The sequence below is a fragment of the Balaenoptera physalus genome (genome assembly GCF_965194825.1).
Source record: "Balaenoptera physalus genome assembly, chromosome: 2".
In the NCBI taxonomy this organism is placed as follows: domain Eukaryota; kingdom Metazoa; phylum Chordata; class Mammalia; order Artiodactyla; family Balaenopteridae; genus Balaenoptera; species Balaenoptera physalus.
In genome coordinates, this window is record NC_138883.1 from 130062321 (window position 1) to 130087025 (window position 24705).

General features: G+C 35.8%; 1 protein-coding gene across 5 annotated transcripts in view; it reads right to left on the reverse strand.

The window, feature by feature from the left end:
- The window catches only part of LRRC28 (leucine rich repeat containing 28), a 164896-nt gene that overhangs the window by 55281 nt on the left and 84910 nt on the right, over positions 1-24705 (reverse strand). For 3 of the 5 annotated variants that reach the window (XM_082448472.1, XM_082448468.1, XM_082448469.1), the window contains exon 6: positions 5951-6157. The exons of 1 other annotated variant lie outside the window; for it this stretch is intronic. In XM_082448472.1, coding sequence (XP_082304598.1) covers positions 5951-6157 — 207 coding nt within the window. The remainder of the gene's footprint in view (positions 1-5950; positions 6158-24705) is intronic. One more of the 5 variants, XM_082448470.1, reaches the window with a different exon arrangement.

Consider the following 24705-nt stretch of genomic DNA (forward strand, 5'->3'; position numbering starts at 1 on the left):
TGACACTACCTAGCAGGCTGCATGGGTGCAGTGGGCACCTGAGGACAGGCATGCCCAAGCATCCAGGTGTGATGTCAGGAGACACTGACAAGGAGATAAATATGAACAAAATATCCCTTTGCTTCTGTTAAAAGATGAGATAAGTGATGGGGTAGTTCTGACTTACAGGTTTAGGGCAGCAGTTGCAAGAAATACGAAGAATTCCTTCAGAGAAGATCCTAGAGAAGGAGCCTTCACGCTGACTGTCCCGCACAGGCTTGGGCATTACAGCAGCACATCTTCTAGGCCAGGGCAGCCAGCACGGAGAGCAAAACATCTTCACTCTGCATCTTACCTTCAGCTCTTGCTCAGCTGGACTGGGACCTGTCCTCCCTCTCCCCAAATTTAAGAACTTGGCTGAAAACTAAGACTGACAGAAACTCCAGATTCTTGCTTTAAAGTCAACTGACAACATCTTCCAGACTTTGCTTGTACTGTACATTCTTGCCACTATTTAGAAAACCAAATTAACAAAAACTTTGCTGGCAAAGATTCTGCTCATGAATCTAGCCCTCACACTACTTATTTTTGTTTCACATGTGTACCTTTTTAAGAATAAGCAGTAATTCTTTTTTTAAATTGGTATCTGAGGAAAACAGGGTTCACTTTTTCATATTAATCACTGCCTACTCCAAAATCCTATTCCAAAACTTTGAGAAAAATATACATTTGTCCCTTTAAAGTTCACCTACTCTAGGTGAACTTTTCTCTTCATATATTAGCATAGTAAAGTCAATGTCTGCCCACACTGTAGAAGCCATATTAAATAATCCTGTTAATGCCCTAAGAAAACCTTAAGGCAAGAGTAAAGGTCTGATATGATAAAAAAAAATAAATAAAGCAGAGGGGATCATTAAGACAGTGGAAAAAGTCAGATGAGTAAGCAGAACCAGGACGAAAAATTTTTGTTATAAATACTTGCAAAAAGATAGAGCTCAAAAAGGAGGACTGAACATCCATTTTCTTGAACAAATACACATTGCAGAGTTATAACTTTGCTCCTGAAATAGGGTCATATAAACTTTAGTTAACAGAATACTTCTCTCTCATTTCTTCCCACTACTAGTTTTTGAACCTTGTTTTCGAGACTTTCTCTTCTCCTTTTTCATTATGCCTTTGATTAGAGACCTGCCCAAAAGTCTCTACAGAACACGATTTTAATGGCATGTTTGGGTCCTTCCTTGGAAAGCAGAAGATACCTTCTACTCAAAAATAAGACTGGGGCTTCCCTGGTGGCGCAGTGGTTGAGAATCTGCCTGCCAATTCAGGGGACACGGGTTTGAGCCCTGGTCTGGGAAGATCCCACATGCCGTGGAGCAACTAGGCCCGTGAGCCACAATTACTGAGCCTGCGCGTCTGGAGCCTGTGCTCTGCAACAAGAGAGGCCGCGATAGTGAGAGGCCCGCGCACCGCAATGAAGAGTGGCCCCCACTTGCCGCAACTAGAGAAAGCCCTCGCACAGAAACGAAGACCCAACACAGCCATAAATAAATGAATAAATAAATAAATAAATAAATAATAAGACTGATTCCAACCTCTGGGACTTCTGGTCTGAACCAGAAGAAACTTTTTAGCACTGAAACATATTTAAGGCTACAAACTTTGCAAACTATTCCCATTAAACAATGACCTCAAGGCAGTACTTCTTCAAGTACTTCAAATACATTCCATGGTTCAGTAAAGTACAGTTTACATGCATCTCTAAGTCTGAGATTAAGGAATTATTAATTGGTTTCCATCTGGTTTCCATCCTGGAGTTGAAGTTCTAATAGCTTCACTTTGTGGACTTAAATATTTCCTTACAAAACAGTAAACAGTAATTCTTTCCCTGACCTTCTAAGCAGATACAGAGAAAGCAGGAACGAGAAGTAATAGAAAAAACAAGTGTAGTTAAAAATTTGTGTCTTTTATATGCCATTTGCAACAAAAGAAGAGATTTCAGAATGGGTTTTGAAAATGCCTACAAGCTACTTTCTAAAACTGCACCAATACTTGGAATAAACTTTTCTTTTTTTCCCTACACAATGTATCCAGCTCCTACAAAGGAAAAACGACTAGAGCTACTACAAAAAATTGGAGTGATCTCCTGTTATGTGATAAAGGGCCAGTTTTACATCTCTATCAAAGTTATAGAGTATAACCCACAGCAATAAAGGAGCTGTCATTTCACTCATAGCAACACGTCCTTGGCACACAGAATAACTTCTCCTGAGAAAATAAATACTTCACTACTAGAATGTCCAAGAAACAACAACTCTGGGACTGATTAGAAACATAAATAATTACCCATTAGTAGGAAGCTGTTTTCTTGCTAACTTTGGGGTTTACTACATGGTAGTTTACACACCAGGATACTCCGTAAATCTCAATGTCATTTGTTCTTAGTTAAGAACTCATTCACTGTTTTCTAAATTAACACTCAAAAATTCCACCTGCCACCGTGGGTGCAACTTTTGTTTTCTTAAACTACAGAAGTTCCTGACATTGAGTTTAGCTGACACAGCACTTCCTGGGGGCGAACTAAAAAATGCTCTTCCATAGTCAGTCTGTACATGGGCAACCTCACAGTACTTGTATCTATTATTCAACATTAAATAAGTTGTAAACATTACTGAATAATGGCTTATTAATTATGCAAGAGAAACCAGTAAACCTAGTAAAAAAGCCTTACAGGAAAAAACCCTTTTCTTTGTATTTTCCTAAATTTTCAGAAGCCCAGAGGTGAGTCAGATCTTTATGAGGTATTTAGTCAACAGAGCTATATTGAATCAACAACAAATATTCATGTTTCAAGGCCTCTATTAAATCTCATAGCATGAGGCTCAAGTGATTAATTTCCCCTCCTCCTCACTGACAGCAGTGGGAACAGAGCTTCTGTGTGTAGACTGATCTGTCATTCAGCTGTCATGGTATAGTTATAGCAGGAACATCCTCCTTTCCTGATACAACTTTTCATCTTAAAAAGAACACAATCCACGAGTGTTAATGATTTTGATAGTATCACAAGTGATTTAAGTCATCCTTACTATATTCTGTAGTCGCTTTTTGAAGAGGCTGTAATCTGACATTCCTTTAAAAAGCCCCATAAAAAACTGCTTTTCTCCTAAGTCAAAGTTCTTTGGCAAGAAACTGAATTCAGTGAGTAGCTCCCCAAAATAAGACTCCTACCTCCAATCACAGGCAGCGATATTAAAGCACCCATTTCATAAACACTCAAGTTCTACATTAGAATCATGGTTAAACATAGGAGCCTTCTATTTGAAAACTGTAGTTATGTGTATGTGTATACACACCGTATCTTCTAACTACTGTAAAGAGGCATCCCTATATGCTAAGTTTCCAGGAACAGTTCAGTTCTCTGAGGAAAGGCAGTGCCAGCAGCTGCCTGCTTCATTTGACTCTGTCCTGCATAGTTCTTAGCATTAGACGGCTTTGCTGTATCAGAAAGGAGTTCAAGGAAGGGTTTCAAGTACACAAACTCCATGGAAGGACAGCTATGGACTTAATTATTTTCTTCCTAAAGACTTAATTGAATTCCCTTTCCAAATCCACCTTCAATGGTGTCAAAAACAAAAATCAAAAACCAAAATGAGACTGAGAAGATTGTTGATATTTCTGTCAGCTTCAATTTCCTCATCTTCATAGATTATGCTGTCTCTGCTCTTCTGAAGCCCTCTTTGGGCAACCTCATACTGTGGCTCTCTGGTTGTCCCACCCATTTCTTTACAAAGATCATCCAACCCAACAATATAGAAAGGCCACCAGTGCTTGTCTTGGCCCCCTGGCCCTTTACTCATGCTGTTCTCTGAGACCAGGGCAGAGCATTGCTTCAGGCAGTCTGTTTCTTTCTCACTGGATGATCTTCATCACCATCCTCTTGCTTGTATGTCTTTCTAAAGTAGAGTAAAGCCTGCCCACAGGCCTGTGTCCTGTCAGGGCTGTGAGCCTTGTGAGTTGAGACGGCACCCAGGGGAGCGTGGAAGCTGCTTCCATATCTTGGGCTGTACACGGTCTCAGGTTTGAGAGTTATGGTGACCTTGAATGTTGGGAGGGACCCTCCTCAGAACTCAGTGCAGACCCTCTTGCCTCTCTTTGATAACATATTAACAAGTTCACAAAGGAAAACCTCCTCTATCACAGAGGCAAGGCTTTGTGGGTGACAAGAAACCTGGAGATAGAAACTAACTTGTTAGGCTCTCCTTACCACTGAACACTGAGTGCTGAAGAAGGGATGTCCACTTCTGTAGCCACAGCAGCACTCACCACAGTGCATAGAGAAGATGCCCCAGTACATAAGTGAAAGCAGAAAGCAGCCGGGCAAAGTGTAATGAACTCTATCCTCTACCCCACAGCCATTTCTATCACTTTGCACTTGCCACTGCCACTCAGGTCATCTGCTGCTGTAACCACTCAGCAGGACACACAATGTCACTCCTTGGCACCCCCACTGTTAACAGTGGTCAGCCGCCTACTGGAATGGCTTCCCTCTCTTCTCCCAACACCACTGCCACCACAGCACATGCTCAGCTGTGTCACTGGTGAAACAGCAGGTAGGAATGAGTAGAAATTGACTAGGGGGATGAGGAACCACGGCTGGAGTGGATAAAAAGCAGCTATTTTATTCAACTTGAAAATAACTCTAAAGTAAGCAGGATAAACATTGTTATTTCTGGTTTACAGACAAGGAAAATGAAGCTCAGAGAGGTTTTGGTGATTTACTCCAGGTACTGCTCTACAAAGTGGTGGAGCTAATCTAGAACCTGTATCTTTAGATTTGTAACTTGATGCTTGTCCACTATAATTGTTCTACAACCTGTGGTTTATGCAGCAGGTATATTTATTTTCTAATATCAATTTATATTCAATAATTTTCTCACTTGAAAAAAAACTCTGATTTCTTAGAAATGTAGGTTACTTCTGAAATGGTTTTACTTTATTTCCTTAATTTTTAAAAAGAATTTAATTATATTTATAGAAAAGTAATCTTCTTAAATTGGATAATTATTTATTATTACTCAAGTTGATGTTCATGTCTCTCAGGATTTTCAAGTTTTCTTAAAGAGGTTTTTAACTGAAAATAATAATGTACACTGTATTATGGTGGAAAATATTTCCTTTTAGGGGCTAGTAAATTATTCACTTCATTGCCCTCAGAGATAAATTACTCATTATAAAAAATGCTTTTATGGATAAGATTATATGATGCTTATTCTAACAGTTTAGGGTTCTGTGGGCCTTCAAATTTTAATTTTTTTTTAAATGGCAGTTTTGTTTCTTACAAGTTAACAAAATAAGTCAATTCTCAGTAAAAATAAATATATTGTTTATTAAAGGCCTATGTTCTTTAACATATCAAAATGGGCCAGCTACAGAGATTTACAGTGCAAAGTATGTTATTTATTAGCCAGGGCGACATTTCTAGCTCAGCAGGCAGTTCAAAAGTCTTTAAAATTTTCTAGTCTGGTTATCTGGCAATACTAATCATTAGGATACTCAATAAAAATTTTTCTACATAGAAGTCAACATGTAAGCAGATATATTTGTACAGTAGCTATTCTTTCATATTGCTCAATACCTCTTGTCAATTTTATAATTTTATATATATAAAATATACGTATATAATACATATACGTATATTTTAATTCCTTTCTCTGAGTAAATCATCTCAAATCTCATATATTTTGTCTCTCAACAAACTTTTAGCACAAATTTTTTAATATGAAATCCTTAACAGAAATAAACTTTTTTAACTGGGAATGATGCTTTGTTCACTGCAAAAATGGATTTAGAGAAGCATCTTCAAGATAAACAGAATGAAGGAAACTAACTAATCCTTCCTAGTTAAGGAAGCAAAGACTTTCCATCTTGTTCTTTAGCTGTTTTGCTTTACCACATAAACATGATTACTTACCAAGCGGCAAAAATGCAAGACGGTTTCCAGCCATGGAGAGCTCATTGAGGCTGGGCAGCTGGCAGAGATGGCGCGGCACACACCATAGACGATTTCGGTCCACAGTGAGGTACTGCAGAGAAAGGCACAGGTGAAGCCTCTCGGGTAAAGTTAGCAAACGATTGGTAGAAATGTCTAGTGTCTGCAGCTCCTTCAAATCGCCAACCTCTACAACCAAAATCAAGATAAATTGCATCCTGATTAAATGAATTAATTAAATAAATTAAATAAAATGAATCAACACTGTAACAGTTCAACCAAATAAAATTAGTAGCTGCAAATATTTCCATAGACATTAATACTGAAGTGCAGGATTTAGGTCCAGTATGCAAATAATCCAACTTAAGTAGGTGTCTTTAAATTAGTCTGCCAGAATTTTTTTAAAAGGGGAAAAGTGATGGCATTGGAGAAAGGAGAAACACAAAGTGATGAATCTGAGCCAAAAGTCTGTTACTATGGCTTCTGCTTCCCGATGAATCAAAAGTTGTTGCAAATGTGAAAGAAGAACAATTACAGTCACTTCATGGTACCTGGTTCTTGCTACTTTTGTGGTTTTTACCTTCTATCTTAGTAGATAGTAGGAGACTTAAAAATATAAATTATAGTATGCCAGTAAGTGCACCTTGTTCATGTGAACTAAGTAGAAAATTTCTGGACTAAGAATGAGGATGGTTTTTGAAATTTTCACCACAGTTAAGATTATAATAATAAAAATGAAATTATTGTAAGGTAATATTTTTAGATATTGTCTAGCCATGTGGTTCCTCTTTTAAAACCCAAAATCCTATGAAGATTTACTTTAATTCCACCTGAATGAAATCCTTCCATTTACTCCAATATTCCTTCATTATTGGTGTCTATATTTGTAATCTATTCCATGGTGAGTACAATTATGTCCCTGTCATACACCAAATCACCACTTCTGAAAGGGGGGGGAAGTTCTTTATAAGGTATTCTGTCCTTCTCAGGGAAGACCACCAGGAAGCACTCAGAGCAGAGGAGGTTCTGCTAACCAGTCCCTAGGGGAAGGACATTACTCTATCCAGGACAGCACACTGCACTCGAGGCTCTACAGGGAGCACTGTGCAGGACAAGTCTGCTTCTCTCGTATCATGGAACTTCCGTATTGAAGACCACTGTAATGCCACCTCTCACTTCTCCAACCTGACCCTGTTCAACAAGTTGTTCCTCTCAGGTTAAGGTTTCTCATGATACCCCCCTTTTGAATGCACCCCACTGGGCACATTCCAGTTTGTTCAGGACTTGGATTAGTATGAGCAATGTCTTCTCTATTGGAGAGAAAATCTTCTGCCTCTTGGATGTCCAGTTACACAGATTAGCTTTTCTTATTGGCAAACAGCTTGGCAAACTATGGCTCACAGGCAAAATGTGGCCCGTGGCCCACTTTTGTACTGCACGCAAGCTAAGACTGGTTATTTTTAAGTGTGGTAAAACCCAACAACAACGGTAAGAAAAAAAAAAAAAAAAAAAAAATATATATATATATACACACACACACACATATGACAGAGACCATATGTGGCCTGCAAAGCCTAAAAACATTTAGTATCTAACCATTTCCAAAAAAAAGTTTGCTGGTCTTTGTTATACACTTACTCTTAACAAGAGCGTTTTTAATAACTATTTTTTATAAAAGTAATACGAGTGCAAAAATACATTAATTTCTAGTTATTTTACTAATATATAGAAGAGATTTGTGCTAGGAAGTTCACACTTTATTTTCTAATTTCCCCAATACTACACAAATACATATTTGAAGACAGGAGATAGGACTCAATGAACAGTCTGTGACTCCCAAAGGGAGTTTTGTTCTGTTTTCACCTAACTGATGCACATAGGGGTCAATTTCACTCTTGGCTCCATTAGCTCAGTATTTCCTCTAGCTAAGTCTGTCTGCCTATCTATTTCAGATTGCTTCTGATGGGGCGCGTGGGGGTGAGGGAGTTGACAGAAGAACATGTTTTAGAATTGAAGAAAAAGAAAAAGAAACAAGAAATCTTCCTGACCTCACTTTATGAAGTTATTAGGGGAGTGAAATGGGACATAAATGCAACGAATCAGCTTACACACCACAGAGCCAGGTGCTGAGAGAAGAATGAGACAAGGTCTCTGCCACTGAGAATCACATTACATATAAAAAACATTGTGATAGGAGCTCAGGAAAAGAAGAGTTAGATGAAGGGTTGGAAAAGCTTTTGCAAAATTTATTGAAGGAAATGAGAACTCGAATAGGTCAAAAAGAAAATGGATATAGCATTTCAAGTGAGGCATGGGGATGGGGTTGAAAGCATGAGGAAAGGAATGCAAGTGAAAAAATAAATACAACATGCACAATGGACTATTTGAGACCCTACAAGTACCAAAGATACCAATGGGAAAAAAGCAGAAAATAAGTTCAATAAAGAGGGCTTGGTGGAGACGTGGATGATAATGAATACTGGGTAGAGAAGTTTGGACTTATCACAGTGAGAACATAATACCTCCTGAAGATTCTCAAAGGATGAAAGGACTCTTGGTAAATACGCAGAAAGCAATGACATGGAAAGAGATTGTAGGCTGGGAAAACAAGTAGACAGTTGATGAGAACAGAGGCAGTGTGACAGAGCATACAGGTAAATTCCAGAGATATTTTAAGAAAAGCAGAGAGTATGCTTGGTTGGAAATGGAAAAAGGTGAAACAGGAAAAAGTCAAAGATAATTTTCAAGTTTCTAGACTATTATACTCTAAGTATGGTGATGCCAATGCTAAAAACTTAATCTTTCTGTAGGAAAAAAATTTTAATTATACCAATACTTCTGAATTGCAGTACCTATAAGCCACCTACTTAAAGGAATTTGAAAAATCCATCAAAAATCACATGGGAGTAAAGCAAAATAAACTATTTTCATCATTATTTCAAAAATAGTTAACTGTGTAAAACAGTGTTTTGACATGGCTGCAAAAACTACGAAGGCTTGCAACTGTCCACCATTTTGATTCAGCATTGCCTTACTGTACTGTGAAATGGGGAAACAACATGTGATTATGAATTTAAATTTTCTATAATTTGATTATTTACTTTTAACAGATCAATATTCACACGCTGTTTTAACAGATATGCATACATTTTCAGATATTAAAATTAATAACACTTTTGACAAAGAAAAGAACACATACTGTCAGTATCAAAGGTCAAAGTACTAAGGAATGGGAAGAGGAAACAGGAGCTGACATTTCTTATTTGCTATATGTGATGAATAAGACTTAAACAAGCAGGACTGCATATATTAAATGAACAAATGTAACAAAAGGACATTTTTGTCTAAGTAGCTTAATATATAGGCCTTTTCATCTGTTAGAAAAAACCTGAGCTAATTATAATATTACTCCAATTACAATACTGAGTAAAATACTATATATAATATAGTTGGAAAATTAACAATTTTGTCATCCTACGAAAGTATTTGGGAAAGAGAGAGAAATAAAATTAAATAGCTTCTCAGGTGGAGTGAATTAAACATAATTTTCATGACCATTTTAAAACAGGCCACAAATATAAGACTATACATGGCATCTTTATTCTAACAAAATTAAAAAATATACTTATTAAGCTCAGCTAATGGGAAGCACATTTTTAGAAAACAACAGAGTCAAACAAACTTAATCTAAGATTCTAACTTAAACACAAGAGACAGGAAATAAACCTGGGGTAGCAATATATCATGCAGGAATAAAGAAACAGAGTCCAAAGTGTGAGCTCAAGTTAAAAACTGGAAAACTATCAGCCAAACATAAATCTAGCAAATTTGGTCAAGTTCAGAACCTACACTGAGGCCAGGACAACAGGATACTCTTAAATACTCTGCTGCTCTTCCTTCATTCCTGAAGATCCAAGTACCCTGCTTATATCATTTCCACCAGCCTGAAGAAATTTTATTTCTTTTAGAGTAGGTATGCTGGCAACAAATTCTCTTAGTTTCCCTGGGAATGTCTTTATATAATTGTAATTCCTAGAAATTGTTTTCACTAGATACATAATTCAGGGTTGACCATTCTTTACTTTCAGTACTTTTAGATGGTGTTCCACTGTCTTCCAGCCACCATGGTGTCTGAGGAGAAATTCACAATTATTTGAATCATTATTTCTTTAGGTGCTCTCAAGAATTGTTCTTTATCTTTAGTCATTAGCAGACTGATTACGATGTATCTGTAAATGGCTTTCTTTGAACTTATCCTATTTGGAGTCTGCTGACCTTTTTAAATTTGTAAATTTATGTCTTTCACCAAATTTTTGAAGTTTTAGACATTATGTCTTCAAATTTAAGAATTATTATATCTGGGTAAATATAACAAACTATCACTTTTCTCCTTTTAAGTTACGCATAACTGCTGAAAGCATTTCAATATATGGTGTAACTACTTATAAGTGTAACACAAAGGTCAGTGGGGTAATGTAAAAGGAGTTCCAAAGCAGATTTTGAAAGATCTGTATAATGTAATCCCTAAAGCAATAACTAAAAATAAGATAAATACCGAAAAAAAGATAAACCCAAAAAGCCAATAAATGAATTAAAACAGAATACAAAATATATATTCAAATAATACCAAAAAAGGCAGGGAAAAGGGAACAAAGAAAGAAAACCAGATGTTACAAACAGACAACTAATAATAAAATGGCAGGCCTAAATCTAACAAGATCAATAATAACATTAAAAGCAAATAGTCTGAGAATACCAATTAAAAGAGATGACCCGACTGGACTTAAAAACAAGACCTTACTATATTCTATCTAAAAGGAATCCATTTAAAATATAAATACATAGATAGATAAAACATAAATTAATACAAACATATGCCATGCAAACAATGACCCCCCCCCCCAAAAGCTGGAACTTCCAGTATGATGGATTGAGGAGGACGCCAAATCCTCTGCTGAAAAAGCAACTATAAAAATTACACAAAATTATCAAAAGCAACCATTTCAGTACTCTAGAAATTGACCTATGCTTTTCAACAAATAGAGAAGAGCTTACTCATGAAAAACTACTGCACTTCAGATGAGAAGAACAGAAATCTGTGGCATGCTTCCTTGGGGTGGCTCCTATTCCCCCATCCAGCTTGGCTAGGACAATAGTTCTAATACGGCAGGGCAGGCTGCAAAGAACCAACAGCTTCACTGACGGAGTGGGCTGACTTGGAACAAAAGTCAGGGAGTTGATTTGGAACAAAAGGTGAAAAACCCGTACCCAGTACTGTTATCAGTAATAATTAGTAATCTTGGTCACAAGCAAACATGAAAGACCAATGATTTTTATGAGGCTGAGGGGTTCCTGGTTGGGGAAAGCAATGGAATGGGCAGATAAGCCAGAACTGCAACAAGGAAGAATGGGATATAAAGCAGTCAGAAAGTATTTGATAGACTCTCCACATATCCCAGGCTGACAGGAGGTGGTGAGCAAGCACAAGGGAGATCACAGAGGGCTCCAGCTACTTACATATCCCAGGACTACACAGAACTTGCACACATGCACAGAGGAGAAAAGAGAGGGTCCAACAGAAAATAATAGCTCGGGTAAACTTGAAAACTGCCTAAACATTAAATGTGTTTCTGAATCCACACATAGATCCACTGGCAGAGGATAGGAGCCTTACTAGCTTAAGGTGTTCAACCACTAAGTTATACAGACACAGGGCCAAATCATAGAAAGCTAGGCTTAAAAATTAAAACAAAAATAATAACAACAACAAAAAAACATGAAACAGAGACATCAGTCACTGTGGGGGAAATGAATTTCATGTTTTTAGTCCAGACAAATTACTAAGATAAATAAATAAGATAAATAAACAATCTTTAGGTAGGAAAAAATAATCAGGATCCAGAGTTGCTAAAATATATCATTTAAAATGTACAGTTTTTAAAAAAATTATAAGACATACAATAAAACAGGAAAGGGTAACCCATGTTCAGGAAAAAATGAGTAAATAGAAACTGATTCTAAGTGGACCCAGATGTTGGATTTAGCAGACAATGACAGCAGCTATAATAAAAAGCAGCTATAATAAATATGTTGAAAGAACTAAAAGAATAAGTTTAAAGACTTGGTGGAAATTATGATGACAATGACTCGAAAAACAGAAAACTTATTCTCAATAAAGAGATAAGAAAACAGAAATTTGGGAGTTGAAAAGTACAAGTGAAAAGAAAAATTCACTAGACAGCCTCAACAGTAGATCCAAATAGGCAAACAAGAAATCAGTGATAAACAGGTAACAAAAATTATCCAAACAGAAACCAGCCAAAAAGACTGAAGTAAAGTGACCAGGGTTAGAGATCTGTGGGACAAAACCAACTGCACAAACATATGTGTGACAGGATTCCCATAAAAAGAAAAGGAGACTGAAGAAGAAAAAAATATTAGAAAAAATAGTGGCCATAAATTCCAAATTTTGATGAAAAATATTACTCTAAAGATCCAAGAGACTCCATAAATACCAAGGAGGATAAACAGAAAAGAGATCCACACTTATACTCATCATAAACAGTGAAAGACCAGAAAATCTTGAAAACAGCAAGAGAATAATTACTTATTATGTTTAGGGGAACAATACACACACGGCAAGAAGATCCACTCTCTCTACTCAAGTTTCTAGCAAATGCAATAAGGCAAAACAAATAAACTGACAAGAAATATCAAGACTGGAAAAGAAGTAAAAGTTTCTTTATTCACAGATGACATGCTCCTTAGTAGAAAATACTAAGCAATTAATAACAATTATCGGAACTAATAAACACTTTTAACAAGGTTGCAGGATACAAGATCAATATTTTTAAAATCAATTGTATTTCTGTATACCAAGGCAAACAATCCAAAAATTAAATTAAGAAAATAATTCCAGGACTTCGCTGGTGGTGCACTGGTTAAGAATCCGCCTGCCAATGCAGGGGACATGGGTTTGATCCCTGGTCCGGTAAGATCCCACATGCTGCGGAGCAACTAAGCCCGTGCACCACAACTACCGAGCCTGCACTCTAGAGCCCACGAGCCACATCTACTGAGCCCGCGGGCCACAACTACTGAAGCCCACGCACCCTAGAGCCCGCGTGCCGCAACTAATGAAACCCGCGCACCTAGAGCCCGTGCTCCGCAACAAGAGAAGCCACTGCAATGAGAAGCCTGTGCACAACAGTGAAGAGTAGCCCCTGCTCGCCACAACTAGAGAAAGTCTGCTTGCACACAGCAATGAAGACCCAACGCAGCCAAAAAAAAAAAAAAAGACAAAATAATTCCATTAACAACATCACCAAAAAAGAAAATACTTGGGAATAAACTTATCTGCTGAAAGCTACAAAATACTGTTGAGAGACAAAATATCTGCTGAAAGCTACAAAATATTGCTGAAAGAATATCTAAATAAATGAAGTCAGTTCATGTTTATGGACTTGAAGACTTAACACTGGTTAAGACAGCTTGCTCTCCAAACTGCTATAACACAATCCTTATCAAAATCCCAAGAGGCTTTTTTAAGTAGAAATTAACAAGCTGATTTTAAAATTTATATTTGATGCTGCAGAGGGTGTGGAGAAAAGGGAACCCTCTTGCACTGTTGGTGGGAATGTAAATTGGTACAGCCACTATGGAGAACAGTATGGAGGTTCCTTAAAAAACTAAAAATAGAACTACCATATGATGCAGCAATCCCACTACTGGGCATATACCTTGAGAAAACCATAATTCAAAAAGAGTCATGTACCATAATGTTCATTGCAGTTCTATTTACAATAGCCAGGACATAGAAGCAACCTAAGTGTCCATTGACAGAGGAATGGATAAAGAACATGTGGCACATATATACAATGGAATATTACTCAGCCATAAAAAGAAACGAAAATGAGTTATTTGTAGTGAGGTGGATGGACCTAGAGTCTGTCATACAGAGTGAAGTAAGTCAGAAAGAGAAAAACAAATACCGTATGCTAACACATACATATGGAACCTTAAAAAAAAAAATTGGTTCTGAAGAACCTAGGGACAGGACAGGAATAAGGACGCAGACATAGAGAATGGACTTGAGGACACGGGGAGGGGGAAGGGTAAGCTGGGACGAAGTAAGAGAGTGGCACGGACATATATACACTACCAAATGTAAAATAGATAGCTAGTGGGAAGCCGCCACATAGCACAGGGAGATCAGCTCGGTGCTTTGTGACCACCTAGAGGGGTGGGATAGGGAGGATGGGAGGGAGGCGCAAGAGGGAGGAGATATGGGAACATATGTATATGTATAACTGATTCACTTTGTATAAAGCAGAAACTAACACACCATTGTAAAGCAATTATACTCCAATAAAGATGTTAAAAAAAATAAAATTTATATTTGAAATGCAAAGGCCCTAGAATAGCCAAAACAATTTTGAAAAAGAAAAATAATTACACTTCAGTGAATGAACAAACTTTAGCATGTCCATATAATGAACTACTACTCAGTAACAAAAGGAAATAACATATACATAACAACACGGTTGAATCTCAAATGCATTATGCTAAGTGAAAGAAGCCAAATTCAAAGGGTACTTATGTATGGTTCCATTTATATGATATTCTGGAAAAGGCAAAACTATACAAGTAGAAAATACAATAGTGGTTTCAGGGCCTGGCAGGGTGCATGAAGGCTGTCATAGGGGGCATAAAGGAATCATGGGGGCTGCTGGAACTCTTCTACATTTGATTGTGATGGTGATTACGTAACTCAAAGGGTGAATTTTCCTGTATATTAAAATAAAAAATAAAAACGGTAACACAAAAATTATTTTTTAAAAAATTCTTTCTAAAAGATAAAAATATTTCCATTAAATATAATATATAAATTAAACATGTATATTTAAAAATTCCATATACTGATCATCTGAACATTGTAAGTCAGAATAATTATTCTTAGCATAAATTCATATAATTTAATCAGTTCTTAGCTGTTTTTATTTCTAACAATGTGTTACCTGCATTTTTTGAAGTCTTTTTTCAGTATGGTATTATGTTTCTTTTTAATAAAATTGTTTACAATTCATTTTATTAACAATTAGTTTACTAACACCTTCAAAAATATTTATTGCTATGCCATCTTGAAATTAATGTAGTATTACTGATGTAAAGTTACAACGCATTCTTTTTGGAATACAAGGGGAATCCTACTCTTTTCAGCTGGTCTCCGGGTCACCACACCAATTCTCAGGGAGTAAACATCAGTTTGGACACTTTATTTCTTTAGTGTGCCCAGAATAATCCTAACTTCAGTTGTTTGCACTGTTTACTTTCATGCTAAATATACAATACCTTAACTTTTCAGCTACTTATAGAGTATCCTGAAAATGATTTCATTACTGCCACACAATAAGTACTTAGACTAAGCATAAAAATAACATTAGAGTGCCAATTTCAAACAAAAAAACAGTAAGTCTCCTTTAAATCATCATTCTCTGCTGATGCATACTGACCTCACCTAAAATTTAAATGGGAATGGGAGGGAAGCCACCTACTCCATGCCAAGCCAGTGACCACAGAGTCAATAACAAGGTTTGATACTTTCAAGCACTGGCTTTTTCTGGTACCCCTAAAAACATCTCTAATTTGAGATCCAAAGCACACTGGGTTAGGGAGAACATACAGAGAAATAAAAGACAATACTTCAATGCCAGCCAAACTCCATTCTATATACAGTAAGTGTCCCTCTCTAGATTCATTCTCTTTCTCTTGATTGGGCTGTGAAACGTACATATTCTGGTATGTAGAAATAGGTTCAAACCATCAGCTGTGCAACTTTGGGTTATTTACTCAAATATTTAGATCATTGGTTTGATGTTAATTTAAAAATCATCTGCAAAAAAAAGAGATGGAATAGCACATACCTCAAGTGATTAGATGAAATATTTCACATAATTCAATAGTACATGGCAGAAAATCAATATTTATTTCTATTTTTTTCAGCTCACCGTACTACATAATATTCTAAATGTAAAATCTGAATATAAATATCTTTTTGTAAGCAGCTTTTGGCTGAAAAAGCTTTCTGCAGGAAAGAGTTCTCTGCAGGAAACACCCCTTTGTCTTGTCATTAACCTTAAACCAAGCACCCCCATGCTCTACACATCTCTGGCCCTAGCACACCTTTCAAATCTTTTGATCACACAATACTTTGCCTAACTTGTTGGTTCTTTCCGAAGATCAAAGAAGCAGAAATGCAGAATAAGTAATTAACAGATGACCAGATCTATTAAACAAAAAAAAGTATATAATAAACCATCTTATTTTATGGATGATATTTTTTGAACTGGGTAATGACCAAATCTGGGAACAGTACTATAACTTGGCATTTCCTCTACAGGTAGAGACAAATAGAGAACAAAGGCTGTTGAGTGCCCTGTGACAGGCCATACTGCAAAATATGTATCAAATCTGTCTTCTTTCTGCCTCCACTGTTACCACACTGAGCCCAGCACCACTATTCTCTCTTGCCTGAACTCACCAAATTGCCTTCTAAACTGGTCTTCTTACTTCCAGGCCCCCTCCAATCCATTTTATACACAGAAGCTAAAGTGATACTAAGACATAGATCACATTCCTTCCCTGTGCCAAACTCTGCTCTGGCTTCCCACTGTACATGAATAAAATCTTAAACACCATCTTATTAGCAAACAAGGCCCCCCAATCAGTCTTGGCATGCCTCTCATCCACCTCACTACAATCCAATTACCCTGCCTTTCTTTCTGGCCTGAGAAAGTGTCAAGCAACTTCGTCCCCCAGAGCCTTTGAATCTGCTGTTTTCTCTGCCAGGAATGTTCTTTGCCTAACTCCTCAAACTGTGAGCTCATTCTTGTTTTTCAGAATTTCACTATCACAATTCTCACAATGACCTTCCCAGACTTTCTAATTAAATAGGACCCCTCTTTCTCAATCGTAGCTATTTCCTTCCCTGCATTTCATGAAATCTTTAATTATTTTGTTTATTAATTTTTAAAAAACCATAGTCTGTGCCTCCCACTAGAAAATAAATGTCATAAGAACAGGCAGGGGCTTTGACTGTCTTCTGTACTGCTATATCCCTACCACCTAGCAGTGTCTAACTCATGGTAGGTGCTCAGTAAATATTCTTTGGATTAATTAATCCAAAGAATTAAGATTAATTAAGAATTAAGATTAATTTAAAACTCTTAAACTGTCTCACTTGTTAAGCAACCACAGACCTGAGTCACAGCTGCACAAAAGCCTCACAATTTATGACTCAAATCTGTTATGGAACTTTGAGACAACTCACAAATCCTTGAACAAGTAAATGTGAAATCCAAGACTGCCAGAGGATTGTTGCATACTGAATATAATTTGTTTTCCCCAATGCCTTATAATTATCTCTGTGAACTTGATGGGAGTACTCTATGAGATTAAAGAGATTATTGACAGAAGACTAGCTGCCCCAGACTCTTATGCATTTTCAAACTCTTGTGTATGATTTGCTATATTTGATACAATTTTAGAGAAAAAAATATAATGTATATAACTTACAAAGAGTGACTATAAAATAATGTACCTAAAATTTCAGCAAGAATTTCAGAAGTTAGGACTTCCCTGGTGGCGCAGTGGTTAAGAATCCACCTGCCAATGCAGGGGACATGGGTTCAATCCCTGGTCGGGGAAGATCCCACATGCCGCGGAGCAACTAAGCCCGTGTGCCACAACAACTGAGCCTGTGCTCTAGAGCCCACGCACCACAACTACTGAAGTCCGCGCACCTAGAGCCCATGCTCCACAACAAGAGAAGCCACCGCAACGAGAAGCCCGCGTACTACAACGAAGAGCACCCCCGCTCGCCGCAACTAGAGAGAAAGCCCGCACGCAGCAACGAAGACCCAACGTAGCCAAAAATAAAAATAAATAAAATAAATAAATTAAAAAAAAAAAAAAAAAAGAATTTCAGAAGTTAGATAAGCAAATAAATATTGTCCTTCAAGGTTGTCAGCCAGCAAAGCAAAACCAATTATATGTTTTTTTCCTTCATATCTTTTGAAATTCCTGTTTTGTAACTGCCTTAAGATCTTGATATAGAATTAATTCACGGATACTAGGAATCAAATCCACCCCAAAAAGGATAAGGATTTCCCACCATCAATTTCACTGAAAACTACATGCCTCAAACTCTGAAGGCAAGTCAAAAAGAAAAAAATTTTAAAAAGGTTTAAAGAAGACTGGCATCCCCAGAATAACATATGCTGAATGTGTTCAATGACAGCTCAGGGGCACTCATATAGCAATGATGCTTTCTTGGTTTGGGGAATATTTAGAAACGCTATCAAAAGGTAAACCACAGAGTCTTACTGGAAAAATTTGAAGAAATTCACAACGATTTTGGGTTTGTAAATTTAGAATTTGGGTATATTTGTTCAACTATTACATCCTTTTCACATTTAGGAAGGTGTAACCATATCCATCCAGTTTGGAAAATCCAAATCCATTCCTTAATTGGTCCATATCATGGGCCAGAAACAGCTTGAATTTGGTTCATATCATGATACAGTAAGACTAAGGGAGCGATTATTTGTGGGGGCTCAAACAGTATCAGCATATTTCTCCCATCTTCACTCTTATCATATTTCACTATAGTTTCATACTTACTTGCATGTGTTCCCTCCTATGATAGCAGGAGCATAATGTATTTCAAGGGCACCGTGAGTTAAACAGGTGTTACAAGACTTGCTTTGGAACCTATTCACCAATTATATTGTTTCTGAGGGATAATGGTTTAAAAATTAAACATGAAATTATAAACAACATTTTTAATAACCTTAGTAATATACTACCTAGGGTCTTCTAGCATAGGACAAAACTGTCCCTATAACGGGATTGCAATATATTCATAACTTTGTGTGTGGCAGGTTATGTTTAATAACAAATAATCACAATGGAGAATAAAACTGACAATACCAAAAAGTTCACTGAGAAAATCTATTAACTATGCATTTGTCTGTTATAAGCAATATACAAAAAGAACTTCCTAAGTTAAGAACAGCAAACCAGCAATTAAGAAGTCCTCTTAATTATGAAAGACAATTAAATGTTATTTGGGAACTTCAAAATAAAATGCTCCGAAACACAGGACATCTAAGAAGCACAATAGAAACTGATTTAACTTAAATATTTATGTCTGGGTATCAAGCTTGTCAATTAGTTCCCAATAGAAATTTTAAAATGTTAAAGACATTGCTTCAAAAAAGAAAATCACATTGTTTTGACATTTTACCTGGTGCTTTGCCTATGATTAAATTATGCACTAGAACTCTCACTGAATGTTCTTCAAAATAAGTTATTTGCCAGGTGTTAATTATTTATATAACCAAATAATCAATATGACATTTGAGGTATTGTACCTAGCAAAATGTCACTGAGAATACTGCAGAAGATAAGAAAAAGTATCTAAGAAAGTATTCTTGCTAAGTGGCAATTATAACTACTACTAGAGAGAAATGACATGTCTCTTCTTCAGACATATTCTGTCTTAGAAATTTAAAGGCCTTTTTTCTAAAACTTTGTACTTTATTGTTGCTTTATGTCAGTACATGGATGACCACTTGGAAAAATCTTTTATAGTCCTCATTCTGTAAGATTTATGGAGCCAACTTATGCAGATTTTCACTTTATGTTATACTTTAGTGATTGTCAATTTCACAGATTTTTTTTTTCTAGGTAGGCTTTTTTCCTCTTTACTAGGGTAGCATGATGGAGTTTTTAGGTTTTGACCTGAATGAGACCACCAGGTGTCCATTGTTGGCATGAGACTATTATAATCACTGCCTCAGAAATATCATCATATCATAGCCCAGAATAAAAATTTATTTTTTCATTTTACTACTTTGCAGAGAATAGCTGCAAGCAATCCATATTTCACTATCTAAAAAGAATAATATTGTTATAATAATGATTGCTTTCATCTCACTTTCTAAACTCAAAATAAGGAAAAATTTTAAAGAGAAAATTTTTAGCATAAATACATTTCAAATTGATTCATTCTACTGTATTTCTTTGAAATTCCCATGAGAAAATAGAAAGTGGTTGATAATAGAATGGCCTCCACTGATAGAATACTTAGAAACTAATGGAAAAATATACCATGCTCAACATATGAACCATAGTTTTAAAAACAATTTTCTATTAATTAAAAGAATTCTACATTTAATTCAAAATATAACTGTTATTTCTAAACATACACTCTTTAAAGTAAACTCACATTACCATTATTAACATGAGAAATTTTATGCTAGAGAAATCTTAATTTGTACATGTTGATTGTCAATCTTAATACAAAAGCAAGTTCCTTGATTTACTACCTGCTATTGTTTAGAGTTAAGGAGGAAACCACCAACAGAATGAAAACAAAACGTACTCAATAGCAATTAATATGAAGGATCGGAATGAAACAGGGTCATAGAAAGATGTTAACTTTCCATTTTTTAACTCTCCTAGACTGTTTATTTCTATGCTCAAATATTACTTTTATAATAATACAAAAACTAAAATAGTATCACATACTAATATGATACTTCATCACATAACTTTGGGATTCCTTAGAATAAGAGATGCCACAATTCTAAACACTTGTTACACTGGGGTTTTTAAAAAACTTAATAGTTGTATTTATTTTGCCTAAGAGGGATCACACAGAAATTCGTGATTAAATTCTAAGAATTTGGATTTCCTAATGACATTTCAGTTCACTGAAATATAATGCAACAGAAAAGAAAAATTTAACAGATATATATATACAGTGCTGCTATGCAAATCTATATTGCTGAAAGTTTACAAGTTCTGTCATTATAAAATGAAAAAAGTTCATATAATTTCTGTTCAATGTAAGTATTACAGAAAATTGTATGGTGCTTCTAAAGAGAATACATAAAAATATATTTTTTCAGATTTCTATTTGTTCTCCAATCTTTGAAAAAATACTACACAGTAGTACCACTGCTTTGCTGCAAGTCAGTCAATATACACTGGAGTTCAAAATCTTTTCTTGTGCTCTATAAACCTTTTGTTGTGTACTGCATTAACAAAAGCTTTCAAATGCCCCTCAATAACAGGAAGTAACAGAATAGTGGAACAAAAAGAATGATAAAAACTTGTAAGCACATAAAGAATACTAAACAGTTCAATGTGAACAGATGACTTATGGCTCTATAACTTGTATTTCTTTCAAAAATTAGTTGTACATAAAATTTCTAAGAATATTAACATTTTCCAAATTAATTTATTTTAGGATCTACTCATCCTATTATTTGAACCGGCAGTTTCATACCAAATAAGAAATTATGTTAAAACAATACCCAAAAAGCAACTTAAAAAAAAAAGAAATAAAAAAAGCCCATATTTAATTTTTATATTAATTTTTATCAAAAACAAATATTTCCAATAATAGTTGTGACACAGCTTTGGAACACCACCTACCTAGAGCAGTGTTTACTCCAACTATGTTCACAGGAACACCAGTTTAGAGGGATGTACCCATGGACAAATAAGTTTAGGAAAAAGTACATGCTATACTGCTTATCATAACACACATTAGCTTATTAACGAACAGTTATCCAGTCAGGAAACCCATTTAATTGTGATTCACCAGCAATTTCCCATTCAATTGGCCATGGCACACTTCTTTCACAGAGCATATAGAGTTTGGAAAATGCTGATAATCAGCATTTAAGGCATGTTTTTCCCCCTATGTACTCAGTAAGAAAGGTCTAATACTCAAAATAGTAGTAGTGATCTTTTTTTTTTTTTACTTTTGTATAGGAAAAGCAAAAAAGAATAATTACATTGAACGCTGCTCAAGAGAAAGAAAACTAAAATGTGATACTAAACTCTGACTTTATTTTAATACTCATGGTCATTGTAACATGTGTACATATGACATTTGTGAGACCATGATTATCATAACCTCAGGTTATCAGCTTAAAAATTACTCCCCTGAGGTCCAAGCCTGTATCAGCCATGGTCTTTTCAACACAATTTTTCAGATATTTTAATTTTATTCCTGAAGCCCTTCCAAAGAATGTCCAGAGAATTTTAAAATTAAATCTTGCCTAATCTATCTTTATAACCCTGTCCCATCACCCATCAACTTTACACTCTCTTCCTTCTAGGTAAACAGGCATTTCAGCCCTTTATGGTCCATGCTGCCATTATAACACTAGTAATTTTAAAGTTTTTTATAAAATATAGAACAAGACACATCCATGATCTCTTCAAATCCTTCCACAAATATATGACTTTCATTATTCCTAGACAAATAGCTTCTACCATGGAAATTCTTCAGAAAAAAGTTCCAATCAGAAAACTAATAAATGAAACTAAAAAGGAAAAAAGGTCATCATGGCTTGAAATGACTCAACAAAAATATGGGTACAACTACTGTTCAAATAATTATTAATATTTCTTTGTATTCACTTTCATTAACAGACAATAACAGTATATATGGCATAAATTATATTTTATGAGTGACTGAACACAGTCACTACAAACATTGTAAAAGGCTTACTGGTTGAGCAAATATGGCATTAGAACTAATTACACTTAAATGGGGTGTTTAAATTTGCAGAAAGCATGATATTATTCCATTAATGGCACAGAAAAGTTGAAAATTTGATGCTTCAATTTTTTCAAATGCAATACTTTTTGTTACAAATTTATATTTTAAAATAAAAGCTTCATGGATAAGAAACAGGTTACTAGTAGGCAAAGACAGTGTTTCTAACACCTTATCTTAATCATGACCACTGTCATAGTTGGTGCTTAGCCAAATTAGTATCACAGAGTTTCAGAAAACTTCAAACCTTTCTGCGAGGCCCCTTTCATTACCCACAAAGTAGCAATAGCTAATTTTTGCAAAACTAGGTAATGGTCGGAAAAAACAAAAAAGAAAAAAACATGATTGGGTCAAAGCATATGGACATATAACTGCATGGGAATCTACAATTACCTCAAAATTAAAAGTTTAATGAACAAGCAAACAAACATATGAACTGCCAGTGGCACTGCTGGCGTGCGATCCTGGAACTCTGTTTCCTACCATAAAAATTTTAGGATAGTAGCAACTTTCCACTGGAAGTTCATTTTAAGCCTACAATTAAGACAGTAAGAAAGTTATTTAGGTTGGTGATTCAAAACACCAAGACACTCTTGGCATCACAAAAACAGCACCTAAAACAGAAAAATGAATCAATTTCCTTTTCTGTTGCCAGAATATTATTGTCTGTTGATCTGCTGCTGTCCTCAACAACTCAATAATGTTTCATATTTTAAATAAATAGTCAACACTGGAATTGTACCGTGCTCTTCTAAGAATTATTACATGAATTGCATACTTATCGTTTAAATCCATCACAGGATAAAATCTCAATTTTTCATTCTCTGAAGAGTTGAAAATCTATAAAAACCATTTTTTAGCTTTTATTATTTTATTCCTTTTGAGTAAAGAACATAAAAAAATGTTAAATAAAAAAAAAAGTTAAATAATGCATTAAGTAAATAAAATCCAAGGCCTGACTGATATATACACATTATTGCTATCTGAGAAAACTATAATCAAAGACTTACATTTGTCTTGATTATAGTTTTAGACATGAATCTGCAAGAATGGAAGTAACTCTGTTGTTCTGCATGAACCACACCTCAGAAAAATGCTAAAGATACCAAAAAGATTTCTCAAGCTATGCTTGAAGCAAGAATAATTAGCTAACAAATGACCAATAAAAGGCTTCCACCTTCTCCACCAAAGAAAGTGATGTTCAAACATCCTAAAGAGAAACTTAAAGCCCAGGTTAGGTGAAGTGGCTGGGAAGATTTTCACACATCTTAGAGCAGTTTACAAACTCAGAGAAGGAGCATCCCAAGATACTGAACGAACACAACAAGCATATTCTCAGTGTTTTTATCAAAAACTATGGACATAGGACCTTGTCCAATAACTTTAGAATAGAAGTGACAAAGACCCAGGAATGGGAAGATATTGTCAAAAAATTATGATATAAATAGGGATTCTGAAGCTCCATGAGCCCCTTCAAAGGTTTAAACAGCTAATTACACAAATGGCTTGAGAATATTGTAAGAGTGGGAGCCTAGGGTAGTGTGAAGAGCTCCATGAAGTCTCTCCACCAAAAATAAGCATAACGCTGGACAAAACTGTGAAAAAACAACTATTTCAGGGCTCTAGAAATCAACCAAAGGCAGACAAATTCAGAAATGTTTATCCTTGAAAACCTGTTAAAGCTTCATCCAAAAATAGTGGGCGTTTACAACCTTTCCTGGCTTGGTGTGGCCCCTCTCCCATCCTATCCCCAAGTTCAATCTCAAGAATGTTAGTTTACCAAGGCAAGATTTGACTATGAAAACAAGCAGCTTGGCATTCAGAGAGGGAATCTTTGATTTGGGGCAAGGGACAAAATCCCACATCTTTTTCAGCTAAAAGTGGCAAACTCTGTAGGGAAAGAATGAAGAAAATACAGAGCATCTGCTTTGCCAGCCTGGAATTGCAGACCCAGTTGGAATGAGCTATTGAACACTCAGAAATTGAACTGGGAGATTACGGAAGTGAGAGAGCCAAGCAAGTGCTAGATATGCTCTCTACAAGTCCTTAGACAGCTAGGAAACTATGTGGATGTGCAGGGGAGACTCAAGGGAGTCCA